General features: G+C 33.6%; 1 protein-coding gene across 2 annotated transcripts; it reads right to left on the minus strand.

Moving 5' to 3' along the window:
• LOC18598089 lies at positions 506-9,529 on the minus strand. 2 transcript variants are annotated; one of them, XM_007027454.2, is made up of 23 exons: positions 9,220-9,529; positions 8,115-9,125; positions 7,917-7,988; positions 7,608-7,812; positions 7,394-7,502; positions 6,740-6,832; positions 6,497-6,589; positions 6,259-6,351; positions 5,960-6,052; positions 5,674-5,766; positions 5,500-5,581; positions 5,362-5,421; positions 5,226-5,278; positions 4,967-5,133; positions 3,884-4,094; positions 3,654-3,711; positions 3,454-3,510; positions 3,070-3,315; positions 2,125-2,189; positions 1,955-2,011; positions 1,771-1,864; positions 1,213-1,353; positions 506-1,090 (listed from the first exon to the last, which is right to left on the minus strand). In XM_007027454.2, the coding sequence occupies exons 2-23, from the start codon at positions 9,087-9,089 to the stop codon at positions 959-961; spliced, it is 3,249 nt and encodes a 1,082-aa protein (XP_007027516.2). In that variant the 5' UTR covers positions 9,090-9,125; positions 9,220-9,529; the 3' UTR covers positions 506-958. The 2 variants fall into 2 exon arrangements, with proteins under 2 accessions (XP_007027516.2, XP_007027518.2); XM_007027456.2 differs by lacking the exon at positions 5,362-5,421.

Below are 13,905 nucleotides of genomic sequence, written 5' to 3' on the forward strand. Positions count from 1 at the left end.
AGTGCGAGATTTGCATGTTTATTGAGTACCAGATACTTCTTGACCAATATAAGATTCGAAAATGATTAATATAATCACGACCTCAACCACTATATTGATTTAAATTTGCATGGCGCTTTTGAGTAACCGATGCCATGATAATCAAGAATGCAAACGCCTAAATTAAGCTTTACGCAACCCGCATAAGGACGGAGAGTTTCTACACGCGGTTATACCCGCTTTAAGAGCTCAACTTGCTTGCCTTTTTGGCTAAAAACGAAATTGGATGGTTTGCTTCAATTTCATGCCACTGCACATGAGCACTACTCTATTCATGGTCAGAGGCTCGGAGAAATCATTGTTTCTTAGACCACAAAAGTGGGAGGCAACCTACACTTGACAGCGCTTTTTTGTAACTCTAAAATCAATTACACTGTCGTATAAGTTATCCAGTCAATTTCTTGCTTACTTGTTTACATATCCTTTTTCAGACATCGCCAACATTTGTGTGAGACAAAGAAAAATAAAAAAATAATGAAGGAAACAACAGCTTTAACATTGAAGTTAGACTTCTGTCCATTGTTGTTCCGTTTTCCTCTCAGCTAAAAGGCTAGTAAACAAACTTAGAGATCCAACCCCACTCTAGTCCTAATGGACTTTACAGAAAGATCAAAGACATCAAAATATAAACCCCACTAATTTGGAATACCTATTTACTATTCTGCCAAATTCAAGTCTTTTGCCCCTCTGCTTTGCTAACGGTACTAGGATCAGAAAAATTTTAACAGCACTTCACATTGGAGCTCCTTCCAGTTCACACTTGAGCTCACTTTATCTTCACCTTAAACTGACAGAATAACACATTTATGTACACCTCAATGTCTACTTCCATGCACAAATTAAATATTTAAAAAAAAAAACCAAAAGGAAACAAAAAACAGAGAAATGCACTTCCTTTTGCTACAAAATTAGCTCTGCCTTACTCCACTTCATTATATGACACTGTAGGCTCAGTACTATTAACAACACGACAGGGAGGAACTTCTTTCTGTAGCATGGAAGTTCCTTTGAAAATCACCATCTGGCAGCAGGATTTTTTATATTCACCAAGCTGAAGGACAAGGCAGATGTAAAGTTCCAGTACCAATACCACCCAAGTTAATGTTCAAAAAAAAAAAAATAGCACCCAAGTTGCACAACAGAATATAAGCGCATTATGATGTATTAACAAACCTGATCTGGTCTTAACTTCTTGAAACCGAACTTATCTGTCCAGATTGATTCTGCTTCTTCAGCAGCTGGAAGCACAAGGTTTTTGACATTCAAGAATGCCAGCAGCTTCTCAATACAGGAGAACAACAACTGGAAGTAGCCCTGTAATGTAATTTAGCTCCACTAAATCAGAATTGCTAAGAATGATATTGAAACAGGTGATAAAAGATGCAGCAACTGCCTAGTATATATATATTATACTTTGAAACTAATCATTTCCTAACATCATAAGGAACTCAAACAACTGTATTCCTTTCTTACATTGTGTTTTTCTCATTGCCAGTGTGTTCCCAACTAAACTAGGTCCTAAGAACCTTAATATTCAATCCTACATTACAAATTATATCCTGCACCCACAATCCCAAATTTGAAAACCTTCCCACTTGCCACTGGTGTGAAAGAATTACATAGCCAGACAATAGCAGACAATTGGAAATCCAGCTGACTAGAACCATCTAGAAGAGGTGGGAATTGTAGGAAAAGGTCATACAGACAAAAGTTGGGATCCATTAGCCTCACCTTCCCATGGTTAGCAATGCTTGTCGCAACTAAAGGAAGTTCTGCAATTTCTTGCCCAAAAACTCGAATTATTCCAGCTGATACAACGAATGAGCTGCAGCATTAGCAAAAGAGAATATTGTCAACATTCTAATAGCAAAAGTATATAATATAAAGCTTTAAATTTTATGCAAATATGCCTTACTTGATTGTCAATACTGCACAGTACATTCCCCCATATTCTTGGCCCTTTAAATTCCTTCTGAGAGAGGAAGAGAAAGAAAGATGCACATTTGTCAAAGAAAAAAATTGGACGGTGCACTCGTGTTAATGTGCAACCAGCTATTGAAGCACAAGAAACAGTCTCAAGCTTACCCATAAACCATGCATGGGATAAGGTCACGCCCAGTTGTTGCATCAACTATAGGATCGAAACATTCCTTTTAAAAAAGGAAAAAAGAGAGAAAATCAGAAAAATTTCAGTAAAATAAGGCAAGCCATGGCTTCACATATCTTCTACTTTTTGACAAATAGAACATAGCCTATCACTTAATTAGCATATTAAATCAGAGTCCCAGAAAGTAAAATTGTCTTGAACTAGAAAATTGCAGTTTGAAATGAAACATACAAATCACAAGTGAATTTTGCCAAGCAATGTTTCAAATTGGCAGGATAAAATCCTTGTCACATAAATCTAGTTGGATTTTACCTTCTCATATCCCCTAAAAGCCATTAAAGCAGTCCCTATGCAGAGGCATCAAAGTAGCTATAAAGTGTGATGTTTTTAAGCCAGAGAAACAAAATGCATCCACTTATCAATAGCTTTGGCCTCATGGATAAATTACTCTTATGAATTAAATTTTTCCAATCACTTTCTTTCTATAGATAATATTAATATGCCACAAGCTCCAGCATAATAATGTCAAAGCAAGGTAAATTGAGATGCCTCCGAATTTTAATGATATTAGCAAAATAAAAGAAGCATATTCTAGGAAAGTAAAAGATAAACATATATAAACTATATAAACTCATTATATTGTCTTTCCCTATTACTGTAGTAGAAGTTAAAATGAAAATTAAAAGACAAAGAAAACGAGGAAAGAATGAGAAAAAGAAGCATAAAGGTTAATTAAAGTGCTACTGACGTTTCCATGCAACACATTCAACCAGAGAGCATACATTCAAAATAAATACTTAAAAACAAACATACGATAATTGCAGTAACTACAGAAAAACATTGCATGGGCACTGTTTATCAACAGTGGCAACAACCATTTTTCATAGAATGAAACATCTAAATACAACATGAACAAGACTTACATGGAAGATACCAACTGCTTGAGAAAGCAACAATCTAGTTTCAGGAGAAGCAAATTTGCCACTAAGAAGCCTCCATCTAACATCAATATTGATATCAGCATCTAAACCCTTTTCCACATACTTCTTCCGTATAACATCCAAAAGGGAGTCTGGAAGCTTTTCAGCTTCACGAATGAGCAACTTCTGCAGTATAGAATGAATCCTACTGCAATCTAAACAGCAAAACCACTTTCCTCTTGGTATTTCCTGTTGTACAAGTGACATCAGTATCTTCATCCTTTATAGGATAGCGTCCAATAATCAAAGGTACAAGTAGCATCAGGAATGAAGTGTTTCATATCAAATAATCAAAGGTACAACAACAATATTAATAGTAGTACGTACCCTTAGATCAGCCATTTTATGAGTCCTCAAACAGCCAATATGATATTCTTTTTCACACTGATCCAAAATTATTTTTTAAAATAAAAACACACAAAAAAAAGGTGCCCAAATCAGTGGAAAAACAATTAAAAAGAAAAACATGTTTAGCAACTTGAGAGCCAATTTACATAACAGGATGAAATGAAAAATGAACATTATACCTGATCACACAGTAAAATTGTCCGAGGACCAAATCCTGATTTGCTAAAATCACATGCCCTATAAAATCAAAGAAACAATGATTTCAAGCAAAATCAAAGGGTATTGAGGACAGAAATAAAAAAATTTATAGAAACGTCACAATAAAAAAAAGGTCCAAGCAAACTGTACAAAAATAGCCTTATTAAAACTATAAGCTTCAATCAGATTCATCCTAGTGCGTATCCATCACCTGCATAATGCGCATCCACTAAGTTCTGCCTCAATGTTTTTCACAATACGTATGCATCTGCTGGTTATTTGTTCTATAGCATCAACTCCTAAAATCCTTCCAGCAGCAACAGCATTAGCATTATGCTCCACAAATTTTTCTCTCATAAACATGTTCTGGCAATATTTGCAGTACCAGCGACCACGAGGAATTGTTGGTAGAGATGCACATTCTGCATAGATCAAGAAAGTTACTACTCAATATCAATTAGATAAATCAAACTAATCTTCAGAGGCAACTACAATAGTCTTTGACATGCCACAGAAAACTAAACCACAAAAACAAAACAATGACTTTAAGCACAACCATCTTTGTTTGAGATTTAGAAACAGAAGAGTATATCTCAATAAGTGCAAATACGCAAGGATACACCTGAAACCAAGTTTTGAATTTCTTAAAGTTTAAAAATTATAGAAGTATAATAAAATAAATAGGGCTAGGTAAAGAAAATTTGCCAAGAAAAATTACTATAAAACATCTAAACATGCACCAGAGAGACTAAGAGAGAGTACCTCTATGTCAATATGTAATGCCATTGACTGAGTTGGTCCCCAACAACTCAAGTCTCTATTTAAATTTAACAGAGTTTGGTCTTTCATACAACTCGAACTCCACCTCTCCTGTTTATTTTCCACTACCCCTTTTCTTCAAATAAAACATTCCATTCAAAAATCATACTGCACATTTTGAGAAACTGTTATTCTCTTTGTTTTTTTTTTTTTCCTTATTATCTTCTCTAGGTAAAATATATAAATTCTTTATCATCTACATAGTCCATGCCAATAGTCTAGTACAGTAAATCTCATGCATATCAGGTGTAGGGATTAGAGACCTCAGGTTGCCACATTTATCGTTCTTAACAATACAGAAAACAGTAAATGCTCATATCAATCCCTGAAATCCCAAAGACAAATAAATAAAACCTTACAATGTCCAAACTATACCACAAAGTAAAGCTGTGAAACCAATAAAACAAGATCAAACCACCCACCCGTGCATTTCCTACTTAAAATTTAAAGAAATTATTGATATTTACAATCAAACCTTTATGGAAAGCCCTTGGGCATCCATCACAGAGCAAAAGATTTCCACCATCTGCACAAATGATGCATGCATCATCATTATCCTTGGCAGAATAACGACGACCTTTTGAGAGAGATATTGCCAGTTCATGCAAAGACACCCCATTAGATGTGTAAATGTATGCATAGCTGCCAAAAGACACAAATATAATCAAGATATACTTAACAAAGATAAAGTAACTTTGGAAAAAAACTGTAAAGCATCTGCTATGAAAACATACGGTTTTCGACGAGAAGCCCAACCAGCATGAGCTTCAAACTGTGAGGGACTAACCTGCACAATAAAAAGGAAAGAGCATAAACAGACACCCAATGTAATTTAGAAATTCTGAAGCTCAAGCAATAAAAGCACAATACCTCACAATTGCAACAACGACAAAATATCCCAAAGCCCTTTTTGTAACCCTCAAGCAATCTCTGCCCATTAAAACTAATCACACTTTACACACCACTGAGATACAAAGGCATAAAATAAATTACTTTTGTCTCAATTACCTGTCCTCGGGCATAGTATGCAACTTCAGTTCCATCAGGCAATCCATCTTCCTCAAATACCAACTTATGCAGTCGCTGATCTCTATAGACATTAACAATTCCAAGAAGATAAGGAGATTACATCAGAAAAGGAAGTAAAAGCTTACTCCAGAAATATATTAAAAAGGTACCAACTTTGTTGTCATCTTCCATTGACTTCCATTGGGTGAATACATAGGCGATGAGACACCTTTCAAGGTCTTTGACATCAAAACTGGTTTTATTGGCCTGAGAAATTCCAACAAAAGCACACAAAGGGAATAAGTACGAAGAAAAAATCAAAAGACTATGAGAAGAAGCTTCACTAAAAACAGGTCCTTGTGTCTCGAGGCCAAACTTTGCAGGCATAGGAAGTGAACAGAAGTTAGAAACCGGCCATCATTAAAAATGACAAAAAAAAAAGGATAAAAATTATGCTAACTTCTTTTTTATTCTCCATTGGGCTTTATCTTGTGAGGAAATATGCACTGAAGCACTCTTCAAGGACTTTGTGAATAACCCTGGTTTTGTTAACCTGGAAATAACATAGAGATGGAAGCATGATGCACCAATTAAAAACTATATTAAAAAAAAGGGAACATTATTTAACTTTTAAACTACCATCTACGACTAAACTGCTTCCAAATAGAACCATTTAATTCACACAAACGGAAAGAAAATAATTAAAGAAAAAATTATGCTATAGTTAATGACAACAATAAGACATAAAAGGTCACCAACTTTCTTGTTGTCTTCCATGGACTCCTATTTTGTGAAGAAATGCATAATGAAGCACAATGGGGAGAATTTGATGTCACATCAAGCTCTGATGACCTGAAACAATGTAGGAGGCACATGAAAAGAAGGCATTCAAAATCAATAATGCACATCATTTTAAAACAAATAATTTTATGAGCCAAAAAGGATGGTAAAAGATGCCACTAAAAATAAATTCAAAAAGATATTAAGAGATACTAACTTCCTTGCTTTCTTCCATTGACTTTTATTTTGTGGAGAAACACTCGATGATGCACTTCCAAAAGACTGTGACATCAAAACTGGTTCCTGTGATCTGAAACAATAAACACACAAAAAAACAAATAAAATAAGGAAAATGCATGTTAAAACAAGAACTAATACGCATTAAGAAAAGATTATATTAACAATATCTGGAAACATTTCACACCAGTTAGCATGCCAACAATATATAAAATTTACTAACTTTCTTGTCATCTTCCATTGACTCGTTGATTGCGGAAGAATACCCACTGAAGAACTTCCAGAGGAATGTGAAATCAATACTGGTTCTTGCAATCTGAAATAACACAATACAACCATATAAAATAATGTATATAGACATTAATACTGGAAACTAACTCAAATATAAAAACAAACATCATTCTAGCATTTCCTTACAACTTCAATTATGTTTAATTTCATACTGAATTCAGTTTAATATCCTCCCAAGTAAAAATGAATAGGTTGCATTTCTATGAAGCAGTATGCATAATAAATAGATATCAGTCAAATAAACTTGACATGCCCCTTTTTTTTATTATGTACCGATCAATTATGGCTGAATGACAGTAAAAAATGCCATCAATATCATACAAAGATTTGAATCCAACACCCTAAAAGGGTATTACATGGTAATGAATAATAATAAATGCTTGATAACAGATAGTGCATATTACAAATACTTTAGCACATCCAATGATAAAAGTACAAAATTCAGACACCTGAACAGTGCAATTGTAATACAAATAGAAAATTCAACTTAATGACAAACATTAAGATCCCTAACCAAGTAAACTTTATAGCAGAAGAGACATCATGTTACTAATTTTTTAAGAAAGCAACACTTAAAGAAGCATACCTAGCAACTCCACTGGGTGCACTCATTGTACTGCACTGAGATTTCTTTGACTCCACACATGAATTGCATAGTGGCCCTATTTGGCCAACATGTATTACAGGAAATGAACCTAGAAATAAGTGAATGACAATAAAGAATAAGATTCAAATACAATCAAAACCGTTCTACTTACTTGCCCGTCATTAATAATATAGTTAATAAGAGAAAAGGTCACCTTTGCATCTTCTACAAGTGAAACACTTTTGCTCTGGTAAAGCACTAAGTATATTTTGAATTGTCGCTTCCAATGTATGCAGAGGTCTTCTCCTGCATGCCCTCAACACCTCAAGCAGGCTCTTCCCATTCTCAAAGCAGATATACTGTGCTGCACGTTTGTATTGTTTACAAGCATGAATCTCGAATTGGGAAGGTGGAACAACCTAAAATTATTAAGGAAATAAAAACACATCAAGAAGTTAAAAAAACAGCATTTATTAAGTCATGGAGTTACACAAATTTACATTGTAGAAAAGAAATTTCTTACTCTGCGGCCTTTGCACAAAGAACATGAACACAAAATTCCTCCATCTGTAATGATGCCCCGGAGACCAGCTGTCTGGAAGTATAATACCACTAATAGTAAGCCTTCAGCTATGCACTACATTTAAATTCTAAACTAAAAGAAACAAATGACAGAAACCTTATATTAGAAAAAATAATAATAGGGGCATCAAAGAATTACCTTACTACTTATTGTACCCATGTAAACCACTGGAACCCCATCAAGTAAACCAGTGTCAAAGAGCTCTTTAACTGTCATTGGGCACTTATTAAGTGCAATCTTTTTTGACATTTTCAACTCCAAATTCTTCCTTGGAGTAGTCAAATCACTTCCTTCAGCGGCTTCCTCTCCACCAAAACTTGAAACTGACACATTTTCAACAGTGTGCTGTTCGCACTCCAAACTGTCTAGTGGTTCAACCTTAGGTCTCAATAATGATCGTTTAGACCTCCGCAGGGTCTTCAAGAGCAAATCAGTCTTCCCTTCGCTACTGTCAACAATCTGCATGGAAGCTTCTCCAAGACCTCCTTCCTCAACCAGACACGTTCCCAGCTCATTGCTTCGCTCATCTTTAGACATGACCATTGCCAAATTATAACTGGACCCTTCACCAAGCCTAGCTTGAAGAACAAGCCTACCATCTCTTCCAATTTCCTCAACTACAAGGTTCCCTACAATGGCATTTTCTCCAATAACACGACTCTCCTCAATTGAAGCCTCTACAAATGGACCCCCTTCACCAATATCTCGAACAACTAAGCTCTCATCAACCACATTTTTAACCAACACATTCTCCCCAGCTACATTCTGATTTCCCGGTCTACCTCCAATTACATCTTCAATTACATTATTGTTCCCATGACTAACTTCAATCAGAGTTTTATTCTTCTGATCCTCACCAACTAAACATTCTTTAACACCATTAATCTGCTCATTACAGTTCTCAAACTTCTTATTTTCTAAATTTTCCGAAAATTCATCACGGCAATTAATTCTTGACTTTTTAACTCGTGTATAAACAATGTAACCATTCACTTGAGTAACTTTAACTCTCTTACAACTAGTACTAGACCTCGCCTGAGTTTGAGACTGAGTCAATGACTCCCGAGTTGGACCGAGTGAACCCTCCAATCCGAATTCCAACTCCCGCTTCATGCCTCACTTACTTCACTCCCAAAATCCACAAAAATTCTGCAAACAAAAAATTAAAAAAAATACAAATATATTAATCAAATAAAAAATCGAAAATTCGACCATTTTTCTGCGGCGAAGTAAAGGATTTTACCGATTAGGATCAGATAAGGGCCATGACAGATTATAAGGAAAGTGAAAATTTTGGGGGGCGAAAGAAAAATGAAGGGTTAGGGGATCGGATTAGAGCAGATTTAGGGTTTTTGATTGAATCTTTTTGGATTTGAAGAGGAATCTCAAATTTTTGGGGCTTTTTCTTTTCTTTTTTTCGGGTTGTCGTTGGGAGATGAAACCGACCAGCTAGAGAGAGAGAGTCAGATTGGGATTTTAAGAGGAGGGGGCAAATGGCAGGATACGTAAATAAGAAAGTAGGAAAGGAAATCTGAATTGACGATATTAGCCCTACTTGATTTCCCCGTTGCCTACCCCTTATCAATAACGGGAGTCTAGTCCGGACCTCGTAACCTTTTTTAATATGGAGGCCCAGTTTACTGGTTTTCTATTTGGGCTATGGATCATCTTTGAACCCAAAAATGATGTCAATTGCTTACTACAAATAGACTAGCTTTTTTTTTTCTTTGGAAGACGCTGATATTCTAGCTTTACCCGTTCAAAATGGGTATGCAAACATTAGTTCCTGAAATCGGTTTTGAAAATCTCGAAACCAAACTATTCCTTTAAAAAATCGAAATTGGATCAAAGTAGTTGTAATAATAAAAAACCAAACATCAAACTACTTCAATTAGTTTGGTTCGATTACCGAAAACCAAACTCATAAAGATGGAGAGAAAAAAATGTGAGGATGTGACATTTTTTTTCTAGTTTTCATGTTGAGATTTTTTTCTTTTTTTGTTTTTTAATTGTTGAGATTTTCTTTTGTTTTGTTTTCGTAATTGAATAATAATGAATGAATAATGAATAATATTGACCAAAAAAATGAATAATTTTCTTTTGTTTTTTGAACTCAAAGCTTACTTATTTTCTTTAGGTAAATGTATACACACAGTCTCTGCTCTCAATATAATTGATTCCTTTAATAAAGGCATTATTAGTAGAAATTATGGAGTTAATATTATATACTTAATTTTAGACTTTACATACGAAAAACATGGAGTTCATACATCAATTGAGAATAAAACATACTAAAACTCCCTTCGGTTAGTTAGTATTACTCACTTCAATTAGTTAGTTACTTCAATTAGAAAAATTTCAAATCAAAGACCAAACCAATTAAACTATACTAATCGAACTTAATTAATCAAAAAAACCAAATACCGAACTAACCAAATCAAGAAAATCAAACTCACTTTGGTTTGATTTGGTTCTTCGATTTGATTTGAATTCACACACCTTTACCCATTCTAGATTAGTAAAGCCCAAAATTTTGTTGAGTGATTACCCAAAATTACTCCTTTTAGAGGTAATGTTTCGAAGTACACTTAGTAGATTTTATATATAATAATGTAACGTAAAAGGTTCGAGAGTTCAAATTCATACCTTCATAAAAGCAAATATGGAGTTTCAATATATAATAGAAATAAAATATCATTTTTCTAAACTTAATAAAGTTATCACAAACACTAAATAAAAGCAAATAAATTACAATTTCATTAATGAATGGTTTAGTTAATGTCAAAACCCTATCCCGAGCCATAATCGACATGAAAACCCGATGGAGATAATCCAACAAGCCCATGTAAGCCTCATTAACTTTCATCATCATATTCTAGTCCATCATTGAAACTTTTAACCCTAATTCATAATTCATACTTAACATACATAACTTTTTTTTTACACATGCACAAAGCATTACATTGTGCTAAAACATGTGTTGTTACTTATAATAGGTATTTCATTAACTTTTCTATCATTTGCCAACACGTGGCTACATCAATGTATATTAGACAATTCATTGATGTCCCATAACCCACATACATTTTTACACGTAAGGTCACATGGCCAATCACATAACATGACTAACAATTGACTACCAGTGGAGTGACTCTTAGGTGCAGAAGGTATTATTGAATGCCTTGGTCATTGAGTCTACCATGTTGTGCACACAAATCGCTCACATGTCTATATCTCAAGTAGCTTCGAGTCTACAAAACATGAGAGTTTAAAAATGTGAGTACAATTACTCAGTGAGTGATATAGAGGGGAACAAGCAACAGCTCTAGAAGGTTTATAAACCATGCACATTTTCCTAAGCAAATCCATGATACATTTGGAATTCAACCCAATAAAAACTTACATGTATTATCTTAAACTCACCCATTGGTGTCATTCATAGGCTTTGGCATATTACCTAGCTCGTACCTTACATACAAATTTATACAATAATGAACTATAATGTGCCAAGATATAGTAAATGGGCAGACTTCTTAGGAAGCTTTTAAATATTACCTGACCTATCTCTATATCTCAATTTAATGTGCAGAATCTTGCACACATGTATCCATTTTTGGGCTATCAAAGCCTTTTCTATATTAATCTTCTGCGCATTAACCTTAGTTACCATTTACCTTTCTTGGTTTCCACTTCAGTACATAAACCTTGGAACAATTGGGTCTTACTCATCATAACTATTGTTCAATTTTCTACTAACACAAGTATACGTATCACAAAGATTATATAGTAATGAGTAGAGTATCGATCCCACAGAGAATTGAATTACTTTTTACTGTTAACTTCTAAAATTGTAACACCTTAATCTTATCCAAACAATTAAAATTAAAATTTTAAAAATAAACTAATAAACTGAAACTAAAATTAAATAGTAAATTTGTTTTATAAAACTCACTTAACTACTAGACTTAAGATTATGATATCCCTTAATACTTCATCTGATTATTGTCTCCCTTTCTTAACTCAGTTTAATGGATTAAGTTACAAACCTAGAGTCCTAAATTATTTACAAGTCTCTGTCAAGTTTCTCATAAAATACCTCTCTCAATTAATTTACTATATGTCTATGCAAATTAAATTGAAAAAAGATTCATTAAGTTCGTGCTCTAATTTTGGCTATGTATGGCTTATAGGTGTATGTCTACCTTATATGCAAATCAAACCACCTAATCAACTAAGTGTATTTGATCATACGCTAATCTATTCAAGGTCTACCTAAATCTCCTTCGTCAAGGTTTAACTTAGGTTTCCAATTCAATCTAATTGATGATTAGGCAATTAGAAGTATTAAGAACAAAATAAAATAAACAACTTAAATCCATCAAACATAAATAAAAAAGAGATAAATAAATCAGACTACATATTGAGTTCAATCATAATCTTAGATAAAAAAGTTTAGTTCCCCATCAAATTACACATCATCATCAAATAAAATTTACTCATTAAAAACAAAACCAAGAGAATAAGAGAATAAAAAAGATAGAAAAACTCCATAATTGTATTCTTGATCTCCAAATCTCTTTGAATCCTTCAAATTCTTCTTATCTTCAATGACTCTATGGCTTAACTCAACTATCAATTTGGTGTTTTGTTCTCTCCCGAAAGTCCTCCAAAATGTTGTTTTTATAGGGCTTTGAAGTTAGGTCAAGTTGGGTGAAGAAAGAAGTTAATTTCAGCTGAGATTTCCTCATCAGACTATGTGGGCAGCAGCTTTGCCCAATTAATTAACAGAAATCGTAATTGCTCTAAGACTGCTACAGTGCATCAATTTCAATAAGATTTTTGACTATCTTTCAAGCCGAACTAGGTGAAGTGGTAAACATTAAAATTGTAGCTTTTTCTCTTATCTTTCCAATGGTCAAGAATCACTTCATTTGGAGCTCTGTAAAGAAAGTTATAGTTGAAATACCAAAATATGTACAATGCAAATCTACACCTTGAAATTGCTTTTCTTCTTCCACTAAAATTCTTCTTTCATCAAACACCTACTAAAACACAAATAAATCAATAACAACTTATTTGAATCACATTAACACCATATTAAGCATACAATTAACTAAGATTAAATTGACTCATCTAAATTAACTAATTTAAAATAATTAATAAAACTTACTAATTTCTATGCATTACTGTAAGAACTACTAAATTACTATCAAAATTAAGCCTAATTAACTTTATATCATAAAGTTATCAATAACATACATAAACATTAAGCAATTGGGTCTTACCCATCATAACATACATAATAACATACATAAACATTAAGCAATTAGGTTTTACCCATCATAACATACACAACATTGCATACATCATTTGCAATTTCATAGCAGAAGGCATACTTAACTTTCATCATCGTGCATGTGTCTCAAATGGTATTATCGACCCTACCGAAGCTAAATGCTCGTTTAGGGTACTCCAACCCTTACTTTAAATGGGTATTCCAACCCCTTTCTTTTGGTGCTTTGCTTTTACCTAACCAAGGCCATACAATGCATCATCAAACATAACAATCATATAACATATCATTCACATGATGCAAAGCATAACATCATACCTACAAAACTTAACATTTAGTCATAAATTACCATATATCCATATGACATGAAGCTCAACTACCATGCCCTTCAATGCACATAAATTCATAAAACCATTCATAACTTAACATATACTTATGTATATAAACATTTCACCCTAACTTAAGGTTCAGATAATATCATAGAATTCAGTTCAAAATAGCTTGTTCCCATGCACTTTTCTATAAAATCATTTACATAGCATCATACTTTTAAAATCTCATTTCATGCTTTTCCAAAACCATTTAGATGCAATATACACTCATTTAGTGGCTGCTTACATAGTATTCAACCAATCA

Source organism: Theobroma cacao, chromosome 5, assembly GCF_000208745.1.
Source record: "Theobroma cacao cultivar B97-61/B2 chromosome 5, Criollo_cocoa_genome_V2, whole genome shotgun sequence".
Taxonomy (NCBI): domain Eukaryota; kingdom Viridiplantae; phylum Streptophyta; class Magnoliopsida; order Malvales; family Malvaceae; genus Theobroma; species Theobroma cacao.

What these genes read in the sequence shown, in the direction of transcription:
- LOC18598089 (XM_007027454.2), bottom strand. Translation starts at nt 9,089, where the DNA reads ATGAAGCGGGAGTTGGAATTCGGATTGGAGGGTTCACTCGGTCCAACT. An exon ending in CTTTGTGCAAAGGCCGCAGA is followed by an intron (nt 7,813 to 7,916) that starts GTAAGAAATTTC and finishes TAATAATTTTAG; the next exon opens with GTTGTTCCACCTTCCCAATT. An exon ending in CCCAAGGGCTTTCCATAAAG is followed by an intron (nt 4,095 to 4,966) that starts GTTTGATTGTAA and finishes TGATCTATGCAG; the next exon opens with AATGTGCATCTCTACCAACA.